Below are 25740 nucleotides of genomic sequence, written 5' to 3' on the forward strand. Positions count from 1 at the left end.
GAATACAGGAGGGCCTTGGGATGTATCAGAGCTTGTGTGACCTGCCAGAGCTGACTTGAAGGGTGTAATGCATGCAAGCTTACCTTGTAAAGCATGATTTGTAGGGGCAGAAGGAATTCTGCTCACCTGAACCAGAATGGAATTTGGTTTGTAAGACTAGAATCATAGATTGTCCTAGGTTGAAAAGGACCTCAAAGATCATTGAGTTTCAACCCCCCTGCCATGGGCAGGGTCACCAACCACTAGACCAGGCTGCCCAGAGCCATATCCAGCCTTGCCTTGAATGCCTCCAGGGATGGGGCATCCACAACATTTCTGGGCAACCTGTTCCAGCACGTCACCACCCTCTGTGTGAAAAACTTCCTTCTAATATCTAACCTAAATCTCCCCTGTCTTAGTTTAAAACCATTCCCCCTTGTCCTATCACTATCAACCCATGTAAACAGTTGTACACCCTCCTGTTCATATGCTCCCTTCAAGTACTGGAAGGAGGTAAGAGTGCATCAAGGAGATCCATACTTCTATGTGCCTAAATAATATCTGAAATGCTTTAAAACTTTCATTTTTACCACATTTCCTACTAGTGTTTGTGAATATAAATCTTTAGAAATGGTACCACTATAACTCAGTTTTAAACAGCAGCTATTGCCGCTGGATTCCTAATTCTCAGTGCTTCTCCAACTCTGCTCAGATTCGGAATTCATTTCCACCCAACATTTCCGCTTTATATGAATCTGGGAAACTGAAAGTGCAGATTGAATCCCTGCAAGCTGGGAGCATCATTGTGAGACTCAGAATAGCAGTGCAGGATCCTGAGTTTCCAGTCAATGCCTCCACCTTTGCCCCAATGCTTTCATACTTGTACAATGGCTCGGTACTTTTGGTGGATCAGCAGAATTCTACAGTCGAAGGTAATTTTCAAATTATTATTATTATTTTAATAGCAGAAAGGTGTTGATATTTTGATCGTGTGCAGCATCACCAGCATTCTTCCAGAAAAATAGGGAGACAAAGTGTGTGGAGCTTATGGTGGTTTGTTGGAGGGAAAGCCTAGAAGGAGCATGGGGTGTCCTCAGGTACCTGCAGGCACCACTGCCCTCCATGGTGCTTAAGGAACAGAGGAACCCATGGTTTACCCATTAATTTTCCTCTCCTCTATACTTTTTGTCAGCTGTGGAAAGTTTGCCATATCTTCCTTGCCCTGAAGTGCGGATGGGATTACTTGGGAGTATTTGTAGCCTTTAGATACTCATGCCCCCTCGACAGTTCTGCGCTTCAAGGCTGTGGAGTTGTACTTGGGCCAGGGTTTAGGAAATCTAGCTGGAGAAATTCCCAAATGTCCTCTCAGTGAATAGGACTGAAGAAACACGTACGGAATTTATGTTAAATTGGGCCTTTGTTTGATCTTCAATAATCACCATTTTTATCTACAAAGGACTTGATTCTGGCTTCAGGTTTCCCAGCTTGCAGAGCCAGCCGGAGCTCAAAGAGTTGCCAAAGTCAACAGAATGGGCTATTCTTCTCTCTCAGTGCACTGAGCCCTTAAAAGCTTATTTGCTGTGATTAGGGAAAACTCCCTTTGGAGCTTGCAGAGCATATGGAGGTTAGAGAGAACAGGAAAAAACAGAAGAGAAACTGCACCTGAAGCCTACAAATATCACAGTGCCAGCAGGAACTGAATTGCAAGATGCAGATGTGTGCCAACATCCTTTACAAACATTACTGATATTCTCTTGGCTGCACACAGAGTCTGAGTGTCCTGTGGAGTGTGCAGAAGTGGTGAAGAAGAAGGCAATATTCTGGGACTGTTTTTTAATTGCAGAAAGCCAGATGGCTTCCAGTAGCAGCACTCTTATCCAGGAGTGCAGCCAAATTCCTCACTCTACCTTACTTAGGACTGGAATAAAGGTGTCTATTTCCTAGCTCTCCCCAAAGAAGCATTAGTTTGACATGAGTTTCTGAAAGTCAAATGTGGAAAATAAGACCAAGGAGTGCAGTGCATGGAGAAATCATGGAATCACACAATGGCTGAGGCTGGAAAGGACCTATGGGTCTACCTGGCACATCCCCTGCTCCAGCAGGGACACCCAGAGCAGGGTGCCCAGGGCCATGTCCAAGCAGCTGCTGAAGATCTCCAAGGAGGAGACTCAAGGAAGTATTTGTGTAGCAGGCTGTATCATTTCCTTACCCCTGAGAATCCTGGAGTGTGCCCTGTGGTAGTAAGACCACACAGTTCCTCTTACACATGTAGAGCAATGCCACCTGAGCCTCTGTGGAGCCTGGCCATCGGTAGGCTAATATTCTTGGCTTAGTGACAGTGGCAGAGCAGGGATTTTGGTTTGGAACTGCTCTGATGAGAAGTCAGGAGGGACAGCACAACTGCAGGGAGTGAAGCAGTTACATCCCTCTTTGTAGTCTCTTGCAATTATGAAACTTCCTGCCAAGAGTAACTGAGACACTGAAGAGGCTGTCTGTTGTGTGAGGCATGGTAAGGAAAGAGAAGGGGATCTGTGTGGAGTCAGGACCAAGGTTGATAATGCAATATCATATCCTCAGTAGCACCAGGAGCCAATTCCTGGAGAAGTAAAACAATATGGCAAGTGCAGGAAGTGTGTGTGTGTGTATGTGTGTGCATGTGTACAAGTGCATGTGCTAGCACTGTGAAAGATGGAGGAGACAATATCAATGTTTGGCCTGATGTGTAGTTGAATGTGGTTTCAGAATTGAAGTCTGCTTAAAAGCCCTGCTAAGCAATGGGAATTGAAACCCTCAAAGCCAGTGGAGCCAATGAATGTAAGTTACTTGGCATTAGCATTGGAGCATCTCTCCGGTGGTGTCTGAAGCCATCAGGAATCACATTTACCTCGTGGCACAATAAGTCATGAGGGAGAGCACTTCCACTGCTGGTGTTTGAGTCAGTCCTGCATGCTCCTGCATTCCCTCTGAGTGGTTCAGTCTGTAAATTAATAGCCAGATGCTGTCCACAATCACATGGAATTACCTAATGGAAACGATCATGGATAGACTAATTATCTAATGGGGAAGAAGGAGAAAAGAACAGAAATATTAACTGGGAGGAAAGGGGAAGCCTGTGTGCAAACAGAGATGCACGCCTGTACGTGCATGGACACATGCCCTGTGCTTTCTGTTTCTAGACTGGGGCTTTCCTTTGTTTCTGAGAAATAATCACAGTGATTAATCTCTGCATGTTTGCAGAACAAGCGCTTATGATAACACATTATTCAAACCAATTTTCGAGCCTCTGATCAAAATTATTTAACCCAAGACACGGTGCTCAGACTAGTTTTCTGCTTTCCTTCACTCTCTACCCAGAGGCAGTGGATGTATATGCACAAGTGAGTGCACACAGGGAGTGGTCACATGGAATTCACTGGGATTATTCATATGCAAAGTGTTAACTTGCCCTTTGCCTGTTTGCTGGAACAGGGTGCGAGTGGTAGTATGAGACTCCAGACAAAATTCTTCAGGAGTGAAAACACTCAGCCATAAAACTGGTCTGTGACCCCATGGGAGAAGCATCTCTAATGCATTCAAAGTGGTGGAAATTAGACTTAAGGAACACCCTTACAGCATATTGATGCCTTGATGAGCTAGGACATCTTTTCTGAGAGTACCCCAAAGAGAATCACATTTGTATAGTGTTACCTGTGAAAATACATAATTTATAAAAAGAGTTTTTGCCCCTAGCCCTTCCTCCGTTAAGAGATGAAGAGTGCTTATTATTTGCATTTACCTTTTATTTGAAGCAGAAAATTATTTGGATTCAGACTTTATTTACTATTCTAGCCCATGATAGCTAGTGGTAATAGAACTATCCATTGCTAATGGAGGTATGCTATGCAGAACTGTATGCTTACTAGGTAGCCCTAGTAAAACATACAAAATTTTTCTCAACACAAGTAAGCATTTAATTCTAAAACAACAAAAAAAGTCTGAAAAAATCAGTACCCGGAGAAAATATTTTTAAGTGTACAAAGACGAAGGTTGATCTTTATGTGACAGGACAGCAACACTGTTAGAATTCTGCATTACTTGGAGCTTGTCTGTCATGCAAATGACAGATCACATTCTTAAATTCAAATACTGAATAAAGGACTTCTTGTGATGATTTCCAGCTCAATGCAGATAGGGGCTGTCTGACTGATCTTCTGGTTTTGATCTTACAGACTGGGATGAATGTGCTTCTCGCACCGACAACGACTGCTCCGTGTTTGCACATTGTATCAATCTGATGGGCTCATACCTCTGCAGATGCAAGACAACCATGGACACCAATCCATCCCGGCCTGGAAGAAACTGTGAGGGTGAGCAAAGACTACCATGGAAGAGCAAGACTTCCTTTTGCCATGGAAATTTGAAATAAGTTGTAGTTTTCTACTTGCGCTTTTATTGCAACTGTTCATATAGCACACAAAGTATATAGAGGTGCACTTTTGGAGTCTCTGGCCAAAGGAGAACCTCTCTAAACACGAAAGTGGACCTCATACATTGGTTGTTCTGATATTAACAACCTTTCTCCTACAACATATACAAAGAGCACAATAACACTATTTTATAGAGCAAATTCTCAGCTACAAAACACTATTTGTCAACACAGTTACTACCATTAGCTCTGCATTTTTGCTAGCAAGGGACAAGAGCCTTCATGTTGTACTCATAAAAATCTGCACCAGCAGAGATGACCCACAGTCATGACTGCTGAAACACACCACCCACCCCTCACTGTGCTCACATCCAACATTTGGTCTCCATAAACATTCAGCAAGCATCGATGAATATCAGTGGATGCCATTTTTTCTGCATGGAGGAATTCAGTGGCACACTTTTGCTTCATCTGCACTTCCATGTCAGATGCCATTGTCTCAGACTGCCCCTCTGCTGCCATCTGTCACACAGCAAAAAATGTAATGAGATATTAGTGGGAAGGTTCATCCTCTACTGCCTCTATCACAACATCCACCTCTGAAGTCATGGGCCACCATAATAAAATAGGAGGCATTTATTTTGGAGCTGCCTTTGTGTACATCTTTGCATGCAGTCTCTCTGAACTCCTTGATTAGTATAAAGACCAACTGCAGAGAAATATTATTTTGGTATCTCTGTGGCTATATCCAAATATCCACTGTTTCTGTAAAGTATTGCATATGGCTGTGTGGTCTCAGCCCAATTTCCAGGTCATACACAGCATGCTCTGATGCCTCCTTGTCTGGTTTGAGGTTCCAGTGCTACATCTGTTGTGTTGCAGGTGAGATTGTGAGCCTTCTGACTGAAAGAACCGCCCTTGAAGTAGCAAGCAGCACACAGCTTGCTCCTGAAGCAAGCCCTGCAGCCTCTGCCTTCCCCACCATCACTGCAGACCCTGAGATGAGCACCACCACACACCACCCTGCTGTACTGCTCCTGAGTGAGAGGCAAGCACTCCCCTATCACTCTCCCACCAACGCTCCTCCAGCCTCTTGGAATAAAAGCCTGACACCACACATGGCCATGGACAACAGCCCCACAGCCGTGACTGCGGAGCAGCAGACCACCATGAGTTCATCACAGCAGAGCTCATTGGCTGAGTCTTCCCCTGGCACATTGCAGCAAGTGGCTATTCTCACAAATGCATCCATGGGCGCAGACAAGCAAGAGCAACATAGTTTTCTGTTGCCAGTGTTATCAAATGAGACAGCCTTTGGTATCTCTGGAAGTCATGCAGCTTTTGGAGAGCCTCAAGCCCACTCTCAAGATGTTCCCATCACAGCTCTGCCAGCCACAGGTGATGCAGGAGCACCCACTCTCAGTGCCACTCTCAACTCACACACACAGACAAGAAGAGAGAACAGCTCTTGGGGTCAGAATCACACCGCGGCCCTGGGGGCACCAGCTCTGCCAGGCTTCTCCCTGGCTCCCAACCCAACGCTGAGCCCAGCCATGAACCACAGTGAGTATGCATCCAGCTGGGCATGTGTGTATGGCAATATGACTGCAAGAGAAGGAAAACTTCACCCAGAGTCCAGAAAGATGCAATCTCAGCAATCTGGGGTGAAGGTGGCTGAAATTAGTTTGTCTATATCAGAATTATTTCCTTGCAGGAATTGGTACTTTTTTTCTAAATTGATGTATCAAAATAATTTCACTTTCAGGTGATAGCTTTATTGATGTTACACTTCCTCTTCCCAAATCAGATGAAGCAAATCATACAGCATGCTGAGTGTGGCTCATGGAAATATATACTGCTTGTTCTGCCGCTGTGTGTCTCAGTTTCTCCTGTGTGCTCTTTAGCAGCAGCCCACAGTTATGTCAGAAACCCAGGATGGCAAAGCACTGCCCTCCTGTTACCCTTCATGGAGCATGGACTAAGCAGAGCTCTGCAAATCTTCCATGGGATTTCCAGGAGCTGTGTGGCAACCTGTGAGCCATTTTTCCAAGAGCTGTAATTGAGAGTAACTGGGCTGGTGGGGAGGGCTTCATCTGCTTGGGTTTGGGCAGATGTAGTGCATCTCTTTAGATGGGTTTTCCTGTTGATTGGAGCTGAATCATATTTCAAATTTAGACTCAGATTTGATCCTTAAATTATGGCTTTGTTTGCGATAGAGATACTGCCATGTCTGCTCATCACTGAAGATATTTTTTCTTTAGGGTGTTAGCTACTGGCACCTATTTATGTTTTGTTTCAGCTTGTCCTTGTTCTTTCCCTCACACCTCCCACATCTTCCTGACCCCAAACCACATTTCTCTGTTCTTGTCTCTTCCCCTGCCCTACAATCTCCTATTCCTGGGAGGAATTTGGCCATGTGAAGCCAGCTCTGCTACTTCTCCAGCTTCTCTTGTGCCACCAGCACATCACCAGTCCTGATTACTGGTGCCACAGAGTCCACATCTCCCGTCCTGGGCAGCAGGCATGCCAGTGCCTCTTTTCTGCTCTGGCTCTCTTCTTCACATTGTATCCTTTGCTGCCTTGGATTGGCGAGACCAGGGAACAGAGCAAGGCAAGTAACTGGTTTGGGAGCTTGCTGGCCAAATGAAGGAAAGAATAATTTTGAATCCAACAAAATATTGACCTCAATTGAAAAGCTCCATTTACTGCTTAAGCCTTTTTGTTTTTCTTTCTTTCTTGTTCCTGGGGAACAGGAGGAACACCACAGTGGTGTCCCACCAGCTGGAGGCAAGAAACTCAAAGGTCAAAGCTCCACATCTGATGAAGTTTAATATAGAGCTCCTCCTTGTGGCAACATCTCTGACCAGGAAGGTCAACAGCCAACCCTTCGTAGTCTGTTTGTGTCTTTAAAACACTCACATATATATATATTTTTCCATTTTAAAATTGTTCAGAACATTTTCCCCTCTCTCCATTAGATAAATGAATGTGGTTTATCTCCTAAATACCTACACTTAGAGGGCAGGACAATCCATAGCAGAAAGCAAACCCCAATCCTTTGATCTTGCTGCTGGCAGTGGTGGTGGTTGTAAGGGTTCCTTTGGGATTAGAAGTATGTTGGAATAAAGGAACCCTCTTTTGTGGCTTCTTTAAGCAGGCATGACTATTCTCTCCTGTGCAATAACAATTTATTTTCTTCTAGCACCTGTCCCAGCTCAAACGTTTGTCTCCAGTATGACTAGAACCAACTTTGATGCAGTGTGATCCACGCAGTCTCTGCAGAGTCCTGCTTTTCCATTCTTGCTCCTTCAGAAAAATCAGTTAATTAGGAGAGTAAAGCTCAGTGTAGGAGTCTGACAGTATCAGGACTGGATATTAGTGTCTTATGCACTCTTGAAATCAGGACAGAAATATGTAGGGAGGAAGGCAAGATGGTACAACAGAAAGTAAAACTGGTAACTTGATTCAGAAGCAATTTTAAGGTGAATTCTTAGCTAAGTAGTAGGGTTCTTGGAGTCTTTTGTGAAGACTATCCCATATTCATAAATGATATTATTGTGTTAGAACTTTCTAAATCTAGGAGTAATTTGTTAGCAGACAGAAGACACCATAAAGTTAATTGGGTGGCAATGGTCATAGGATTGGGTAATATTAGTCAGCTTGTCTGGTCAGCTAATAAAGGATGCTAGAGATACGAATCATGTCTTCAGAAGTGCTTTCTCTTCTGTCTGTGATCACCTTCAGTGTCTGTGGTAAGAATGCCAAAACTAGTGATATCAAAAAATGACCTAAAACATTTGAGATAATTTTAATGTGATTCAGCACACAGCTTCAGGGAGGATATGTATACTCTGTTGGATTAATCTCATTTTACACTGTCTAAAATGCATAAGTCTAGTCGCAGGCAGCTGACTAGCCTTCCTCTGAGGCTGGAGGGAAGGCCTTGGAAAGGTTTGCCCCCTGGAGGGGCTGGTGCGTCGCCATTATGAGTAGAGGGAGCTGGGACAGGAGCTGAGGTTGGAAAAGCAGTTCAGTGCCCAAGCATTGCCGAAGAGAAACATTTCAGAAGGCCCAGAGCATCTGAGGCAGAGTTGACAGCTGTAAGTCCAATGGGAGGTCTGTCCTTCTTGAGAGGCATCCAGAGGCCAAAAAAATTAGGCCCTGCTGCTGCACACCTGTGTTAAGGCTGTGTTTTAGATGGCTGATCTTCGGCAGCTGTGCATACTCTGTGTGGCCAGGCATGCTTGGGGCTGTCACATATTTGTCCCTGGGCTACAAACCTTGGAATATGTAATAAAATTGTCATTTTTTTTTTTTTAACTCTGCAGCTGTCCAGAAACTTAACGGAGTGGTGCGGATAACAAATGTGAAATACACACCAGGCTTTAGCAATGCAAGCAGTGAGGAATATCAAAACTTTGCACAGCTCTTTGTCGATGAAGTAAGTGGCTAAGAAGGATGTGACCTTCTACTGCCTCAGTGAAACCACGTGTGCGATCTTTTTCCCATGAAGGGTCTATGTCACATGTGCATCCCTTGATGCACTTATGAGATCTGACTCCCATTGAGTGAGCCTGCAGCAGTGTTTTAGGCTGAGACAAGGATCTGGAGATTCTCTGGAGCCTCCATTTCTTCTGCTTCCTATGTCTGGTTATACAGGTTTATTTACGTCCTCCAGGGATACGGTGAAATGTTAATGAATGTTTGCATAGTGCTGAATTAACCTTGCCCTGTGCATCAGTGTATTAATGAACGGTGTGATCGTTATTACCCTTTGTCACAGGCTGACATTCCTTCCAATCATCCTTTGTTGTATCCCTGTATCTGCAAAGGGTGTGGTTTCTTTTGAAGTCACTTCTGCCCTCACCTCTAATTAGAGCGCATGACATCAAAGCACACAGCCATGTCAGTTCCTCCTTTAGCACACTCTTAATGCCTGGGTATTGCCTCTGACAGCATTGCTCTTCTCATTTCTCAGTTAATTTATCAGAAGCGTGTTCCTGCTGATGTTCGCTCAAACACGTCTGTGCTTGGAAAACCTCTGGTTATGCTGGGCTGCTTTATTGCTTTCTCTCTCTGTTTTCAGAGGGCTGATAGCTGTGATGATAGATCCACTACTGACCATTGTTTGCCTCTTCAGACGCTGCAGAGGTCTCCTCAGCCTCTCACTGTGGTCAGAGCTACAGTCTGACAGCAAACACAGCTTTCTGCAGTACACTCGCCGGCAACTCTTGGTAGTCAGGCAGAGGTCAGGCCAACATGAAGTTGGAGAACACTGTAAGGAGGGAAATGTGTGCTCTGTTTAGCTGTGCATGGTGTTTTCTTGGATATCATATAGGTTTCCCACTGGTTGTTACTGGTTTGCACTTTTCTGGATGTGTTAACACACCACAGCTTTCTCCGCATTGTTTTGGCCCCAAGCTGTCACAACAGAAAAGCAGCCACAGAGTGAAAGGGACGTGATTAGCAAAATGAAGAGGGAGCAGCTCTCCACTGACCTCACTTCCATTCAGCATCACTCGCTGCCTGAGGCTATTTTACAATAGCACATTATTAAAAAGGGCTGATATGAATGTATTTTCTTTGTGAGCTACTCGGATGCCTTAACCCAGAAAATTATGGATCCAGGTAGGTTTGGAGAATCTGTAACATGATTACATAAAGGAACCTGAGTAGACTTTGTGTGGGTTTTACCCAGTTCTCAAAGTGAAAAAAGGCTACTTATGATTATGAGGCACCCACCCCTTTTTCTAGCATTCCAATTCTGCGGAGCAGCCACAGGTGAAGTGTGTTAGTGCTGATTCCATCTACCCCTGAGTCACTGTCTACAGCTCTAACAACCTCAGGAGAGGTTCAGGTTGGATATTAGGAAAAATTCCTTCTCAGAAGGAGTAGTGAGACATTGAAAAGGCTGCCCAGGGAGTAGATGGAGTTCAAGAACTGTGTGGATCTGGCACTGAGGGACATGGTTAGTGGGCATGGTGGAGATGGGCTGACAGTTGGACTAGGTGATCTTAGAAATCTTTTCTGACCTTAGCAATTCTGTGATTTTATGAACTTTGTCAAAACCTGCCATGAGTGTTTTATTACAAATGTGTTTCCAGACACCAAAGTAAGGGAAGTTCAGGAAAAGAAGGTCTGCATATTTCTCGTCCAGATTATAAGGGCCAGAAATCGATTCTGTTAAAGTAGGGAGGGAAAGTTTCACAGGTTTTAAAAGCACTCTCAGGTTCCAGTTAAATACATTTTGCTGAAGATTTTACTTAAATCTCTTTGGAGTCACCATCTACAATTGAGAGGATTTATAAGTCTTAATGTGTATAATGGTCTTCAGCATGGAGCTGCTCCAGCACTTGAATACCACGTGGTTTAAATTGGCAGCACAGCAAAAAGAAATGCTGTTCCTTAAATAATAACTTGACGTGACAACTTGCACTGTCATGGTCCAGACTAGCTCCATCATCCTGCTTGTATTGCACCTGAAGAACAATGTAGCTAAGGGTAAGAAAGTGTTTTTGCGCTGCCCCATGGGGTGCAGAAGAAAGTCTTCTTTTGCTACAGCCAAGAGGAAAATCATGAGAACTAGGGCCTGCCCTCAGGAAAACAAACCAGATATACAAAAAGTCTGAATTGAGAATGCATTCACTGATGTGCATTACATTCTTGAATACAAAAGGTTGGTTTGAATTCTGGTGTCTTAAATACCATCTGACACACAGTATGAAACTAATAACTGGCAATGCCTTATCAAGGTGACCTCTCATTTAGAACTGACGTAGCCTTCGTTTGATGTAGCTTTATGCACTTAAAATAATTGCATTTAAAGCTATCTGAGTGTGGAATGAGGCTTGATACGGGGATTAAGTCATCTTCTCTATTAGAGTGCAGTTGTCTTATTTTATCGGGGGCATTCCCTTCCCTCGGTGCTGGCATTTGTTCTGCTGGTGTTGCCTCACTCTCCTGGGGGTCTCTTCTGGTGCACTTTTCTCCTGCTTTGGTACAGCTGTGTTTTGTGTGTGCTACAGAAATAGTAGCAACAGCAGATACAAGATATTTCATTTTTCTAGGGGGAAAAATGGGGGTTTCTTCTAAAAAGTTCTCTCTTTTCAGACTTTTCGAGCCCCACTTCATCAACCATTATGTTGGTAGCCCAGGGTGTGGTACCTGTAGCGAAGTCATGCAGTCTTCTAAATAAAGGGTTTTGCAGTGTCACCTAGTGGCTAAACACAAGAACAGATGAATATCCCAGTGATGCTTTTTGAGCTCTGAGTCCTTAGCAAGGAAAAATGTGGATAAGGAGAGAAATAAACAAACAAACAAAAAGCAAGCAACCAAACAAATATCCCAAACCTAAGTCACAGGGGAGCACCAATAAAATGAAAACTTCAGGAGAAAGCTGAGAAGGAAATAGTGGTGAGACTGGGGATGAGCTAAGAGTTATCTCTGACATCATCAATGTCCAGAACTTCAGACAAAAATGATGAAAATACAAAAGCTTAATGCTTACCATCAAGCATTCAGCATGGATATTGGTAGAATCTCTTATCAGAAAGAGCAGTGAAGCAGTGGCACAGGTTGCCCAGGGAGGTGGTGGAGTCATCGTCCCTGGAGGTGTTCAAGAGCCGTGTGGATGTGGCACTGAGGGACATGGTCAGTGGGCACAGTGGGGATGGGCTGATGGCTGGACTAGGTGATCTTAGAGGTCTTCTCCAACCTTAATGATTCTGTGATTCTATGAAATTCTTGTGAAAAGGCAGAAAGGGAGAAGAGACTGTGTCCCGAAGCCCTGTGGCCTGGGGGAATGAGGATTTTGAGGCTGCCCAGGCTTTCCTAGGGAGGTTATCCCTTGCATTCTTCCAGCTCTGCCTGCACACCCCATGGGGCACTGCATGGTTTGTTGCATGGGGCTTACTGGTGTGTGGGAGCCCTTTGTGGGTTCAATCAGAGAGTTTGCTCCACGCAATGCACATTAATTCCAGCAACTCAAAAAAGGGCTACAGCATGCCTACAGAGCCTGGTCTCCTGGGACGGATAATACACAGTGGACAGATGCATCAGCTTTGATATGTGGAGCTGTGGTCACCTGGGACAATCCAGAAAAAAAAAAAAAAAAAAAAAGCATGGGCTGGATGCACAGGTGTGAGAGAAATGAGGATTCTAGCAATTCTCTTGTCAGCTGCCACAGCTGCCCCATTGCCTCTCCTAGGCTCTCCCTGGCAGCAGTCACGGCCTGCGCCCTGAGCACAGCTCCAATGTCACCAGCCCTGTCTGAACTTGTGGCTGAACTCCAGCCCTTCTGCTGCAGATATTTCCTGCAGGAGATGTATAGCGGAAGAAGGGGTTGGAGGTGATTGCAACACAGCCTCCACCTGCCCCCCTTAATGCCTAGGAAACTGAGCAGGGGAAGGAAGTGCCTGATGTATCCTGAAGAGACGATCTTAAAGCAGAGCAGAGATGTGAGCTGCCAGTCTGCTGTTGCACTTCTTCTGGCCATTTCTAAGCACAATTATAATACTGACAGCTCAGGACCACCACATTCAGGCTTGGAAGTGATGACCCACTCGTTCTTTGTCTGCACTTTTTAGTTGTAGGTGTGAAAGGATATAAAAAGTCCTCCCAGACATGTGGGAAAGATGTTATGAAACACAAGGGATCTGTGAGCATCCCCCTGGACTAACTGAATGGAAAAAGACACAGTGTTGATGGGTGGTATCACGCAGGCTGTGCCTACCCTGGCACCTGGCCTTCAGATGTGCGCTGCACTCTGCACGCACTGTGGTTGGATGTCGGAGCCAGCTGGTGTACAAGCCCCTGTTTGTGTGCATTCTCTGCATCCCCTTGGGATGTGCAGGTAGCAGGGAGTCCTGTTCAGTCCTGTGGGGCCCATTGTGTGGGCAATCAGATTAAAACAATTAAGGGAGAATTTGTGGATGTTTTCCAATTTCTCTGAAACAAGTCTGTCCTTCTGTAAAATGTTTTCTCAACATACCCTTTAAAGCTGAATTATCATCAGCCTTTTGTCTCATCTTGCGTTGGTCCTTCTAGACAACACCATCTGTCCTGTGTCTGCTCTTCCTCTGACTGGTGCAGAGCCTGGAGGTGGAGAGCGATGGCAAACTTGGCAAAACTTTGGCTGTGAATGCCAAAGTTGCTGTGTGTCCCTGGGCTCCTATGCATGCCTGGCTGACTTGTCCCGTTGCCACCCTAATGGAGGAGGTGCTCCTGTGGGTGGCTGCCCTCCATAGGAAGCGAAAGAGGCAGTTCAGGTTGGATATTAGGAAGAATTTATTCTCAGAAAGAATGGTGAGGCACTGAAACGGGCTGCCTAGGGAGGTGGTGGAGGTATTCAAGAGCTGTGTGGATGTGGCAGTGAGGTATATGGTTAGTGGGCATGGTGGAGATGGGTTGGTAATTTTAGATGATCTTCAAGGCCTTTTCCAACCTTAATGATTCTATGAGTCTATGAAGACTGGAAAGGTAGGAGGTCAAATCCACATCTCCAGTCCCTTCATCTCTCTGCTGTCTCTTCTCTGAAGTGAAGACAGAGAGGCTGAGAAGCCCAACAAATACAAAGCCTCAAGCAGAGCTATGTGGTCCTGTCCTGCAGAAAGCTGACCATCCCGCTCTCTGGTGTACTCTTGAGGCTGCTTCTGGGCTGCCATGACTGAGGCCCAGTGTGCTTTGGCATAGGTGATGTGTTTTCTGTCTTTGACTGCTAGTGAGTTGCAAGGTGGCTGTGTACATATTGTGAACTTCATTGACTTCTCCAGGATGCCCTCAGCTCAGCTGTGGCTTAGCACTGCGGTACTTTGAGGGAGACTGTCTCCATTCAAAGTGATGTGGAGCCATTCCTTAGCCTGGCCATTGAATGTTTAGGGAGGATTTGTGATCCACCTTGCACGGAGTTCAGGAAGGCTAAATATTGGGTGCTACACTTGGGTCATAGCAACTTCATGCAGCAGTATAGCCTTGGGGAAGAGTGGCTGGAAAGCTGCCTGACAGAAAAGGTCCTGGGGGCACTGGTCAACAGCCATCTGAACATGAGCTAGCAGTGTGCCCAGGTGGCCAAGAAGGTCAATGGCATCCTGGCCTGCATCAGAAATAGCATGGCCAGCAGGACTAGGGAAGTGATCATCCTCTTGTACACAGCACCATTGACAGTGCACCCCAAACAGTGTGCTCAGTTTTGGACCTCTTGCTACAAGAAGGCCATTGACTTGCTGCAATGTGTTCAGAGAAGAGCAATGAATCTGGTGAAGGGATGAGAAAATGTTATATGAGCAGTGGCTGAGGGAACTGTGGCTGTTCAGTCTGGAGAAGAAGAGTTTGAGAGGAGACCTCATCACTCTCTACAACTACCTGAAAGGAGATTGTAGCGAGCTGGCTGTCAGTCTCTATTTTCAGGTGACAAGTGATAGGATGTGAGTAAATGGCCTCAAGTTATATCAGCGGAGGTTTAAACTGGATGTCAGGAAGAATTTCTTCACAGAAGGAGTGGTGAGGCATTGGAAAGGGCTACCCAGGGACATGATGGAGTTCCCATTCCTGGAGGTATTTAAGATATTTGCGGATGTGTTGCTTAGGGATGTGGTTTAGTGGTGGGCTAGGTAGTGTTACATGATGGTTGGACTTGATCTTACAGGTTTTTCTAACTTAAGTGATTTTATGATTCTGCATTCCTGCAATTTCTTCTCTCCCTTGCTGTTATCAGATGCCTTTGCAAGGACTTGTGCCAAATGACAGATGAAGTATCTTAATAATTTATCTTGTTTAATGCTCAGGGTTAAATACATGCCATATCCTTCTGCTGCTGTAGAGTAGAAAAATAATAAAGCGGAGAGTAATTTTTTATGCTGTTTCCCTCCAGAATATGAAGCACAATTGTAATGCATAATATTCATTTCTGGACAATGTACAATGCCTAAAATATAATTGTGTATATCTACTCTTTTTAAAGTGTACTTTGTTTTTATTCCAGGTACATAAATCTCTGCCCCTTGATGTCCTTCAGCAGGTGGATTCTGGTCTGATTAAAGTGTTGATAACTGATATTACTAATGGGAGCACCGTGGTAAGTTTCCATTTACTGATTGCAGAAGATGTGGATATCTACTACATCATCACCGCTTTTCGTGATGCAATTGAACACAGCTCCTATTTCACAGTTGACAAGAACAGTCTCTCCATAAACGGTAAGGAGCAGCTTATAGCCCAGTTGTTCTTCAGAACTAGAAAGATCATAAAGCCTATTATCATTCTGTATTTTTTGAGGAGAAAATATCTGTAAAACAAATGGATGAGAAGCCATTCTCTTCTGCTTATCCATCCAATAAGCTTTTTCAGAAAACACTGAAAGATAAGAGGAGAGGTACACCTGATCAGAACAAACTGGTCTTTTTGTCTCTAGCTAGCAATAATTTTATAGAGAAGAACATATGGAGTTATTAGAAACTGTAACAAACTAAGGGTTTTATTAGCCACCATTGGAAACATGTCATTGTATACAGACGTAGTTAACTTCATTTAAAATTATTTTGGAACACATTACTCTTTACATTGTACTGATAATTTTGAATAAGATAGAAATCCAAGGAACAAATAAATGAAAAGGAAAATTCCTGCAGTAGGAGTATGCATTTCCTTCACACACCTGTGGGCTGGGAGTTCAGATGAAAGTAAACAGTTTGTCGAGATGAGCACAGTGGCTTATTGTAAAATCTCTTTTTCTTTACGAGATCTAAGTCAGTAACAATAAACAGTAGTCTCCTGACTAACTACTGTTGAATCCTGTTCCACAAACTGATGTGTCATCTCTGAAAGCAATATCGAATTATATATCCTGAATGTGATAAGTTTGTCCAAATATTATTGTTACAAGCTGCCAATTAAAATCTCAGGCAAAATGACATCAAAAGCAAGTATACGGCCTGTTCTGCACTTTCCTGTTGCCTGTTATCCTTGCAGCTGTGAATCTGGAAAGTTACATCTCAGGTTAATTTCTAAATCCTGGCTAACTCGTGGTAGTGCTTTGTGGGGTGCCTACCCCTTGAACCTGTTTCAGAAACACCACGTTTCCATTTATACACTCTCCACCTTCACCTTTTGCTTAAATATACCCAACAGATTATGATGAGTGCAAGAGCGAAGAAGATGACTGCTCCCCAGATGCATCATGTTATAACACACTTGGGTTTTACCACTGCAGCTGCAACAATGGATTTGCCGATGTGCATCCAGAAAGACCTGGAAGAAACTGTGAAGGCAAATTTTTTTATTACTGTCTAATGGCTAACTGAACTCTGAGCACTCTCTGTTGGATCAAAGTCATACTTGCCACAGGCCCTGAAATTTTGCTGAGGTTGAATTCCATTTGTTGTACACAGCTGCATGCTAATGGGGAAAGACTTGCAGTGGACTTCATGTATTTCTGACTGCAGTAAAATGAGAGCTTATTATACGAATATTTAATGCTACCTTTCTTCTAAGGTGTGAACAGCCTAAGGTTCTTCTAATAGTTCTGTTTTCTCATTTTTGCCATTAAAAGTATGTTAGTTACTTCCATTGGTGGTAACAGAGAAGGACAGAGAAGGTAGTAGAAAGCAGGTACATGGTGTGACCTCTATATTGCCTCAGGGATGAAAAGTTAGTACAGTATGACAAATGACTGTTTTGTATTAGTTGATTCATTTATCTTCTTCTTTTGTCTTTCCTTGAATCATTTGTTAGCTGACATATAATCAGTTTTTGAGCTTCTAAATCCTTTGAGTCATCTTCCATAATTTGTGCTTGTTTTTGTTTTTGTAACCACAGTGGTAAGCTACTCATTGACTGAAGTCACAAGGGTGTGTGAGCTGATACCAACTTTTGCTCTGTTTTATTTAGCAATCACATTTATAATGATAATGAGCTTTTTGGGAAATTCAGCTTGGAAAGAGCAGAAACTTCTTATTCAGCTTACATTCAAATCCACAGCTTTTCAATTTGGGGCACTCCTGAAAGCTGGGAAGATCCAGAGGATATGTGCATATATGTATTTTTATGTTGCTTGGGAAAAAAATGTTACTTGCATTTGCAGCCAATTAAAAACTGATTAAGAGAATTTTTGTGCAATGAGACACATCCCGTTCCACTGCAAATGAAGTTTATTATATAGGTGCTCTCTAAATCTTTTACTGAAGCACTGGCACAGGTTGCCCAGAGAAGTGGTGGATGCCCCATCCCTGGAGACATTCAAGGTCAGGCTGGATGGGCTCTGAGCACCTGATGGAGCTGTAGGTGTCCCTGTCCATTGCAGGGGAGTTGGACTAAATGACCTTTAAGTGTCCCTTCCAACTCATACCATTCTCTGATTCTAAGTCAGACACATAGGTTGTTTCTACTACCAAAGTGCCATGAGGTAACCCCAGAGCCTGTGCTGGAAGCAGTGTGTTTGACGTACATGCTGATCTCAGTCTCTGCTTTTCCTTTTTCCATGCTTGCCTTCTTCCTAGAATCATTACAGATTCCTACCAACGTCTTTGTTAACTGCCTCGTTACATCTCTCCAGGCATACGTGTGCAAGATGGGCCTGCTGCATAAAGTTTGTCCTTCAAGTCCCTCATAAATGGTGTTTCCAAAGCACTCAGTGTAATATTTTCTGGATACAAACTGCTCAAAATAGGGCCAGTTTTTTAAACAAATTCTGCTCCTGTTTATACCCCACAGCCAGAGATGTGCAGTCACTCACGGAACTAGGCAAAAAGATCCAAATACTTGCTCAGGGGCTTGCAGTTGAGGATCTTGTGCAAGCCCTGCTCATCCAAAAGCTGTGAACATGTGCTTTGCTCAAGCATACTAGTTATTGCAGCTCACACAAAATAAGGCACTTTGGCTTTTATCACAGGTGCTTTATGTATTTCATGGGTTATTTCTTAAAAAACAAAACAAAACAAAAAGCCACAGCTGTGACAGTACGTAGAGCTAGTTAAACATATAGAAGTAGCTATCTTTCTGCCAGTAACTGTGAGTTTCCTCAAATGGGTTTGTTTTTACATTATCAAATCAGTCTGAATCTGTAAATTACATCAGTACCTTTATTTTTGTCACTCTTCAGCATTGCCTCCCAGCCAGGAGGGAACAGTGGTGGACAGGAAGCCACTACCCAGCGCAGTTTTACCTGTGACATCTTTGGAGACTTCAACTTATGTTTCCTCATTTGTTTCATTGAACTCCTCTACTACGCAAAACAAAGCTCTGGAGGACAGCCCATTCTCCAGTGTGACACTGCCTCTTCTTACCATGGGTTCTGTGTCTGCTCCTGATGTTCCTCCTCGAGCATCTCCTGCCCCCCTTGTTAAACCTGCCCAGGAGGCTTCCATTAAAGATGCAGCGATAGTGTTCTGTGAAATTGAGAAGACTGTTATTGCCATCCAGAAGGGATTTTTACATCAGGAATCCATCCCTGAGTCTTCCCTGTACCTGGGGGAGCCTCTCTGCAATGTGAGCATCAGCAATGACACTCACGCTGTGCTGCAGGCTGGCTGGAGTGAATGTGGCACTGAAGTTGAGACCGTAAGTTGCCTGAGCCAGGGAAAGCCAAGAAGACCCATAGCACTTTTTCTCTCTGGGAGGGGTAATGGCAGTTCCCTATCTAGGAGTACAGTCTGTTCATTGCTGAGGTGTTGGGCAAGGAAATATCTTTGGAAAAAGAAAACTCCTTAATGTGAGTAGGAAGTTGCCCATCTGTTTGGGGCAGAGGGCAAGCAAGAAATAGGACATCTTTGAGGTTCAACAGGAAAGCTCAAGAGCCTCTCCAAACCAAAATCCACTTTCCATACCTCTGTGGGCTTCCCCTGTAGCTGTAAGAATCTTCTTTTTTTTTCTTGAGAGCAATTTCAGCATCATATATAGAAAATACCCCACTTTCTCCCAGTAACTGGGAGCTGTGGATGCCCTTATGGATCCCAAAACAATTTTTTTGCTCAGGCCATGCAAAATTGCAGAAATTGCCTTGTGGAAAAGTGATCAAGTCATGCTTTCTTCTTTCTGTGTTCCAGAATGTGACTAACACCATAGTGAAAACCATACTGCGGAATGACGATTCTGCTCAGGGAGTAATCCACCACTTAAAAGTTGCCAGTCCTATCCACTGTGTGTTTCAAAATGATCTCTTGACTTCCTCTGGATACACTGCAGAAGGGTAAGGAGCATCTCTCTGTGCTTTGAAATGCTGGTGTCCTGCATGACCGTTCCCTGGCCAAGACATAGATGAAAATAAAATTTTGGGGGCTACTGGTGCAGTTCTGGGAGACAGGATTCCTGCTCTTTGCCTTCTTGGGCAATCACCAGCCATAAGTTGTAGTAGTAGAAAGATGGAACCAAATCTGCTGTTTATGCTCTCAGCAAAGGCAGCAGCGCAAGCTTTGCTCTGCCAGTGAATGTTCTCCATTCATACAAATCTTTCTCCAGCCCCTTCTCTCTGACCTTCTAATTTTCTCATATCTCTCACACACCGCTCAAATTTCTTTCTTTTCCTTAAATGTTATGGCTCTTCTCTTCTGCGCTAAGCTTTTACTGTCTTTATTTGGACCTTTAAGACAAATCATATTCTTATTGCCCTTCAAGTCTACTCAAACATCTATCTGCTCTACTTGTATTGCCATGACATTCCACCCTTGGAGTTCTTCCTCTTGCCTTTCTGTGCTTCCTACCATTCCAACTGAAAACTCGATGCATCTTCATCCTTTTCTCTTGAACATTTCCCTAGTATCCTAGATTGCAGATAACTTTTCACTACTTAAATGCACAAGCGGTTGAGGCACCATTTTATGACTTACCAAGGCAAATCAAACTTGTGGTCTTTAAAAGTTAAATTGTTTTTTCAGAATTTACACCATTTTTGAGGATTTACATGGATCTGGACACTTCAGAACAGAAATGCAGTTATTTATTGGAAACTCCTCAATACCAAAAAATTTCAGTGTCTCAGCCAGTGATGATGTACTGATTGAAGTGGGGATTCAGAGAGCAGACAGCAAGCTGAAGGTGGTCCTCACTGACTGCTGGGCAACTCCGACCAACAATTCAGTGGATCCCCTCTCATTTGCTTTTATCAACAACAGGTACAGCAAATGTCACTTGGAAACAACATGTGCTCTACTTTGAATCTTCCAGTGGCATTGACTGTGAATATGTTTTATTTAAAATATCTTTTCTGTGTGTTTTCTTCATTCATATGCACCATCCCTTAATGTTCAACTGGTCAAACCTTAGAACAAAGTATGAAGAGAAATTATTTTTAAAGTGGAATGTGGTCATTGTTAGAGCTTGGTTGTCTTCCCCATAGTTCTGTAAAAGTATTGTACCTTTGACTGGAAGGAATAGGTGGTTTTCATGGACAACAGTGAAGGAATATTTGAAAAATGTGTGCTTCACCCATCTCTCTATGATTGAGATTTTACCAGGGTCTTATGTAATTCTCATCACTGAAGGTGTAGGTTGATGGATTCCTATTTGTTATGACTCACAGACAGTATTAATGCAGCCTCTGGTAAAGGAGAATGTTTATTCCTGTCTGGATCCCCGAACTCACCTTGACATCGTGTTCCCTATGTTCACTCTCAATCTTAAAACACAGGATGGTCCTTTTTTTCAGTAACAAAAAACTATTCCTATTAGTAAGTTGTTGGTTTCACTTTGTGTTTGGTAAAGCCATTTTAAGTCCTCTGTGGCACTCTTTCTCTTCTTTTCCATACCCACAACCACCTCTTGTATCTCCTATTCTATTTGCTATCTGTGATAGCAAAGCAGCAATAGTCCCTTATCCCTCCTGTGCTATATTCACAACATGACTTCTATAGCCCTAGCTGCTACATGTGATTTTCTCCTCCTTTTCAGCTGTCCTATTCCAAATACGTACACCACGCTTCTAGAGAATGGGAATTCAAGCAAAGCACAGTTTAAGCTGAAAATCTTTTCCTTCATCAACAACTCTGTAGTTTACCTACACTGCAAAATTCGTATCTGTATGGAGACACCAGGAAGTACCTGCAGGACGGTAAGGGTTTTGCTATGTGCTGTTATTCTCTGATGTACCATGTGTGGTCCTTCTGTGTAACTGAAGGAATCATGTTTCCAAATTGGGTTTAAAATAGCTCCTTCATCCTCCACTGGGAGAAGGGAGGAATGGGAAAGAAATACAGACATACGGAGGTGTTCCCCTTTCTTCCTATTTCTCATCCTTGTAGTTAGAAGCATGGAGTGTGCATAGCAATGGGTATTAAAAGGCTGGGGGACTTGAGGACTGAACCTTTCACCTTATCCTCAAGGTGGCTGGAAGGCAATGAGCAGAAGTTACAGCGAGAGAAGCTGTTCAGAAATGTGTCAGATCACATAAGCATGTCACAAATAGTTACCACCCATATTGGCAGTTTCAGTGGGAATGTTTGAGCAAATGGATGTGGGATGCCTTTCTGTCCTTTCTTCTTCCCCTTGAGATTTGTTCCTACAGGTCAGGGTTTAGGTGCCAGGAGAGGAAGCTCCATGGCATTAAGTTTCTAGGGCCATCTAATAGAATCTAATAGAGTTTAGCAGGGTTTTTAAAAACTCCGTGGCTTTTACAAGTAGTAAATCAAACAATGTTCTCATAAAAACTTCACTTTCTTATCATCTTCCTCCCGTGCTCCAAGGCATTGTTACCTTTTAATTCTAAGGGATAATCACTGCTTAATCTAAAAATGTGTTGCTACCATGGAAATGAAATAATAATAATCAGGCTTTGCAGATAGCTTTTTTCCTCCCTTTTTATTTATTTTTTTTCTTCCCCTTTATGCCCTTTACACAGGAATTCTCCCTTCTGTCTGCCAACTTTCCTGTTCTTTTTTTTTTCTTTTTTTCCCACCGAGGATGTTTTCATTAACAGTTTGGTGCTCCTCCATTGTTTGACACCTTCCTCTAGCTCTAAATAACTCAGCTTAAGCTCATTATAAAGTAAATGATCTCTTCCTAAAAGATTAAAAATGGCAAGCTGAAGATACTAGTTTCCTTTCTCAAGGTATAAAGCTTCCTCCAGATTAAAAAAAAAAATAAAGAAAATAAGTAGGATCGGGAAACCTGACTGACAGATGGAAAGATGGCTCCAGGTTGCACAGCTGATTTAGTGCATTAAGTATCAGTGTACGAGCAACCCCCAGGCTATGCCCCGCTTTGGGGAGCTGGATCCCTCCCCACATTCATGGAACAATTGCACAAGCAGTGTCGTGCAGAGATGAGGAAGGATGTGGAAGAAGATGAGAGGCAGGGGAAGAAGAGGGATGGGCAGGACAGGGTCTGAATGGGCTGGTATTGCTGCTGCGAGGAAGCAAACAGTTGCTTTGCTAGGTGCTGGTAGGTTTGCTGGTAGAGCGGTTTAGCTGCTAGGGTTAGAGTTGAGTAATAGAATTACTTGCTCCATGTTATCTCCTTATTCACTCTTTTTATTCCTTGTTTTCTTGGAGAAGAGAGTAAGATGCTCTAGAAGATTAGGGAGGACGGCAGTAAGAAATGGGTAGGAGACATGACTTAGGATGGGAGGAAGAAAGCTGCGTGGTCACCACCAATACACTTGGTAGAACAAGGCAACCAGGAACCACCGACACCAGGGAACAGCTGTGTGAGCGTACTGTCTAGCTGTGGATCTGTCTAGCTGGGAAAGCTGTTCAAGGATAGACCAAAGTTGCACCTACAGGGGTATTTTGGGGGGGGGCTGGCCTGGCTGTGGGCACCTGCTGACAGTGGATTATAGAGGTGTGTCAGTGTAACCAGGCTGGTAACACTGGTGAGACATTCGTGTGCAATCAAGCTTGGTGAGACACCCTTGCACTTCCCTGCTTTTTTTCGTTTCTCTGTGTTTATGTGCACTTCTGGGAAAGCCACAGTGTCTTCTGAATAACCTCAGCAGTCTGCTGTTCCCGGCAGAGACCTTTAGGTTGCGTCTTACAACAAAAGGGCAGCAAACTAACTGAACTGTGTTGCCAAGGAGGTGTGCAGAAGAGCGAGAAGCTTATTCCCCTGTAAGGTTTCTCCAAAAGAGAGAGTTAACGAAAAGAAAGAGACTGTCTATGAGAAATGTCTGTTCACAGCCCTGCTTTCCAGGGTATCTAACTGCAGATTTTAAACCAGTGTTTCCCTAATGCCATTTCCTTTGAACTTTGATTAACTCACTTCAGTGAAACAAAGCATAACGTTAAGAAACACAAACCTCCATGGATCAGAATAGCGCTGGGCTTTCACATACACCTCAGAAGGTTTTGTGTTATCCATTAGTCAGCCATGTGACTTGTTGCAGTCTGAATTTATTGTTGCAGAGATGCCATGCAGCTCGATCCCTGAAAACTGGTGAAATCATCGCTACCCACAGAACATCCTGGGGACCTCTGTGTAAATCTGCCGGTAAGTTACAAATAGATGCTTGCAAAAAGAGGACGGAGAGTAACCACCCTTTTAAGACTCTTTTTCACCGCAAAGGACCTGATAACCTGTGAAACAAAACCCTCAGCATACTTTTCTGAGGAGCAGTTCTCACTGAAGCCGTGTGACAGTGTGAAAAAGTGTGTGCCCTCCAGCAAAGAGACTATCAAACTGTCAAGGGAATGAAAAGGAGAGGAAAAAGGTGTAGCTGTTTCACAGGGCAGCAAGTACAACAGCCATGAAATCAAGCTGCAATTAAATCTGTAGAGTGCAAAAGAGGCTTGCGTCTTAGATTGCAATCAGTTTTTCTAGTGTTTACTCTACACTGTGCTTAGGTCACAATTATATTGAGCTCTGAATTCCTAAATCAAAGGATGTCAGAGATTACATTGCTGTGTTTCCTTAAACTTCCTGATGTTGACTTCGTTATTACTGTGAGGGAAGGTGGCAGAGCCTTGCTGATGCACAGCACCTTGGTCAGCCTGGCGGAGTGGTGCAGCATAGGTTAACAGACGGTCAACACCAGCTCTGTGTACAAGCAATCTGTTTCACTTCTGCCTTTTCTGCATTTATCCCGAGTTATGTTTTCAAGGGCAACTGCTGCTGTTAACATTTGCAATTATTTGGCCTCCTCCAGCCATTTGCGTTCCTAATGCATTGGCATAAAACACTCATTTGTACACACCAACACCATAGTTTTAATACATGGCTACTGAGAACAGACAGAGACCCTGACACACTTCTGATTTTGCAGAACAGCCATTGCACAAAAGGACCTGCAGTGAGGGGAGCTTTGGGTTGCATGACATCAGTTCCTAGGCAAAGCTGTAGCAGCGTGGTGGTACAAGATATTGTCTTATATTTCCATATTGGATATTCACATTGCATTTTAAGTGTGAGGCTAGACGTACAGGCTGAGAGTTGGGGCTGTTCAGCTTGGAGGAGAGAAGGCTGAGAGGTGACCTAATAGCGGTATTTCAGTATGTAAAGGGGAGCTACAGGAAAGAAGGAGACAGACTCTTCAGCAGGGTCTGTTGTGATAGAACAAGGGGAAATGGTTTCAAGCTCAAAGAGGGTAGATTTAGGTTAGATATAAGGAAAAAGTCTTTTATAGTGAGGTGTGGTGAGCCACTGGAACAGGTTGCCCAGAGAGGTGGTGGATGCCTTGACCCCTGGAGAATTTCAAGGCAAGGCTGGATCAGGCTCTGAGCAACCTGATCTAGCTGTGCATGTCCCTGTTCATTGCAGGGAAGTTGGACTAGATGAACTTTAAATATCCCTTCCAACTCTAAGGATTCTATGATTCTATAGACAATGATGTCCAGCTCTATGCTGAAGGAGAATGGGAGTTATTGTGGCAGGTAAGCTGCTGCAGTGAAACATGAAATAATTTGTAACTGCTCTACCTATACTGCTTGACACATAGCAAAGGCCACTGATGCATTATCTTCAGGAAGCCCTGTTCTGTCTGTGTTGGGCAACAGAGTACAATTTCCACTGTCTATCTTCTTTTTTTTTTTTATATACCAAAATTCAAACTAAAATGTATTGTGCAACACTGACATGGCCTGTCTTAGAATGATGTCCTGGATGTTCCATAGCCTGGACTGTTATCCCGTGCCTTAGATCTTGTTTCTAATTACTGGCACATGTGCATCACTACTTGTCTTCTGCACACCGTATGTACTGTGCATGGGTAAACGAGAGTTACCCTGGAAACATATGCAAATGTCTTTGTAGGTACATCAAACATAAGAATGAATTAGAAATGCGTAAGAGTATAGATACAAATATAAATAGAGGTATAATGTTACAGGAGAGGGGATTCTGCCTGCAAATTTGGACAGTTACGAGGAAGTGCCTATATGTGAACCAGGTGAACACATTCTGTTGACAGTCACTGGAAGCTATGGAGACAGCTGGCAACAAGG

General features: G+C 43.7%; 1 protein-coding gene across 4 annotated transcripts in view; it reads left to right on the forward strand.

The window, feature by feature from the left end:
- UMODL1 (uromodulin like 1) overlaps window positions 1-25740 on the forward strand; it is a 48181-nt gene that overhangs the window by 17895 nt on the left and 4546 nt on the right. For 3 of the 4 annotated variants that reach the window (XM_021406312.1, XM_021406322.1, XM_021406331.1), the window contains 11 exons: window positions 692-911; window positions 4188-4325; window positions 5267-5947; window positions 8713-8825; window positions 15363-15576; window positions 16508-16645; window positions 18477-18934; window positions 19420-19562; window positions 20248-20484; window positions 21260-21419; window positions 23707-23791. In XM_021406312.1, the coding sequence (XP_021261987.1) occupies window positions 692-911; window positions 4188-4325; window positions 5267-5947; window positions 8713-8825; window positions 15363-15576; window positions 16508-16645; window positions 18477-18934; window positions 19420-19562; window positions 20248-20484; window positions 21260-21419; window positions 23707-23791 (2587 nt within the window). The remainder of the gene's footprint in view (window positions 1-691; window positions 912-4187; window positions 4326-5266; window positions 5948-8712; window positions 8826-15362; window positions 15577-16507; window positions 16646-18476; window positions 18935-19419; window positions 19563-20247; window positions 20485-21259; window positions 21420-23706; window positions 23792-25740) is intronic. The other variant, XM_021406318.1, reaches the window with a different exon arrangement.

The sequence above is a fragment of the Numida meleagris genome, chromosome 1 (genome assembly GCF_002078875.1).
Source record: "Numida meleagris isolate 19003 breed g44 Domestic line chromosome 1, NumMel1.0, whole genome shotgun sequence".
In the NCBI taxonomy this organism is placed as follows: domain Eukaryota; kingdom Metazoa; phylum Chordata; class Aves; order Galliformes; family Numididae; genus Numida; species Numida meleagris.